Source organism: Bison bison, unplaced genomic scaffold, assembly GCF_000754665.1.
Source record: "Bison bison bison isolate TAMUID 2011002044 unplaced genomic scaffold, Bison_UMD1.0 scf7180017864300, whole genome shotgun sequence".
NCBI classification, from domain to species: domain Eukaryota; kingdom Metazoa; phylum Chordata; class Mammalia; order Artiodactyla; family Bovidae; genus Bison; species Bison bison.
This window is the reverse complement of record NW_011494872.1, coordinates 3,478,829-3,480,358: the sequence shown is the minus strand read 5'-3', so window position 1 is coordinate 3,480,358 and position 1,530 is coordinate 3,478,829. Positions and strand designations below refer to the sequence as shown.

At 42.2% G+C, this 1,530-nt stretch overlaps 1 protein-coding gene across 1 annotated transcript in view; it reads left to right on the top strand.

The window, feature by feature from the left end:
- OGFRL1 (opioid growth factor receptor-like 1) overlaps positions 1–1,530 on the top strand; it is a 20,555-nt gene that overhangs the window by 6,676 nt on the left and 12,349 nt on the right. Inside the window, exons 4-6 of the mRNA XM_010851273.1 lie at positions 842–920; positions 1,016–1,082; positions 1,190–1,335. Of these exons, the coding sequence (XP_010849575.1) occupies positions 1,241–1,335 (95 nt within the window). The 5' untranslated portion in view covers positions 842–920; positions 1,016–1,082; positions 1,190–1,240. The remainder of the gene's footprint in view (positions 1–841; positions 921–1,015; positions 1,083–1,189; positions 1,336–1,530) is intronic.

Sequence of the window (1,530 nt, the reverse complement as noted above, 5' to 3'; positions counted from 1 at the left end):
GCCCGAATAAGTTCTTCTAGGAGAAGGACAGGACATGGTGAAGAAGAGGGTTTACGTTTCAGGACCATAAAGACCTGTGTTCCGCTCGTGGTTTTGCTGGTGTGCGACTGAGCAGATCTCACTGTTTTCTCAGTAGTCAAGCAGGAGGAGCAATGCTCCAGAATGCTGGGTTGAGACGGTGCTGGGCAGATTCAGCAGGCTGGCTGCACTGCAGGCTGGTCCTGCCGCTAGGAAGCACTCAACACCTTTGCCTTTACTTTTCCTTTCCTCCCTTTCCTTCCCCTTTTCCGACTTCTCTCTGCATTCTCTCCCTCCCACCTTTGTCCCCTTCCTTCCTTTTTGCCTGGGATACATTTCATTTTTATTTGCTCTAGTATTTAAAGAACTCAGTGGCTTTCAAGAACTCAGGGGCTGGCCAACTTTCTTGGTACAGGGCCATTGAGTAAATATCCTCAGCTCTGTGGGCCATACCATATCTGTTGCAACTACACAGCTCCACGGTTTAAATACATAATACATGAATGGATATGCATGGCTGTGTTCCAAAAAAGCTTTATTTATAAAACAGATGGCAGGCCACAGTTTGCCAGCTTCTACTTTGGAGTAACTGTCCAATAGAGTTTTCTGCGATTTGAGGTGCCATGATTTTTCTTTTCAATTAGGCTTATTTCACCACTGAGTCTGTGGCATAGGGTTTTCATCTTATAAAGGCATTGCATTGCTCTTGTGTGCTGTTATTACGTTTTAAAAAGTTTTAACACAAAGCTTAAGTGATTCAGTCTCAAAATGCCTTCAACAATGTTCTAACACCTGGTTCATGTTCTGAATCTTACCTCTTCAGGTGTTTACATTGAAGAAGTTCTCAATAAGTGGAAAGGGGACTACGAGAAGCTGGAACACAATCACACCTACATCCAATGGTCAGTCGCCTGCTCTCTCTCGAACCGTGACCTGTTTAATCACGTGTGCTTCCCAGAGATCACTAATATACAAATGTTATTTCTCTAAAACATAGGCTTTTCCCTCTGAGAGAACAAGGCTTGAACTTCTATGCTAAAGAACTAACTACCTATGAAATTGAGGTGAGGCAAGCTGATTTCATTTCATGCGAGTTAGCCAAATTAACGTTGCCGTTTGATGGCCCTGGTAACTCTGAGTCATTCCACTGAATTTTTCTTTTTTTCATTAGGAATTCAAGAAAACAAAGGAAGCAATAAGAAGATTCCTCCTGGCTTATAAAATGATGTTAGAGTTTTTTGGAATAAAGCTGATAGATAAAACTGGAAACGTTGCCCGGGCTGTTAACTGGCAGGAAAGGTTTCAGCATCTGAATGAGTAAGTAGAGCCCCTGCAGTGAGTCCCCAAGGCACGGGGTTTTCTCTGGGTTGGATTTCTCTATGGCACATAGAGCCACAAGCAGGTGGATCCATGGATTTGAATTCAAAAGCTCATCTGAAATGCACTTTATTCCCCATTCTATATTCTAAAGCAAAACTAAATAACAATAACAATAGCAAAAAAAAAAAAAAG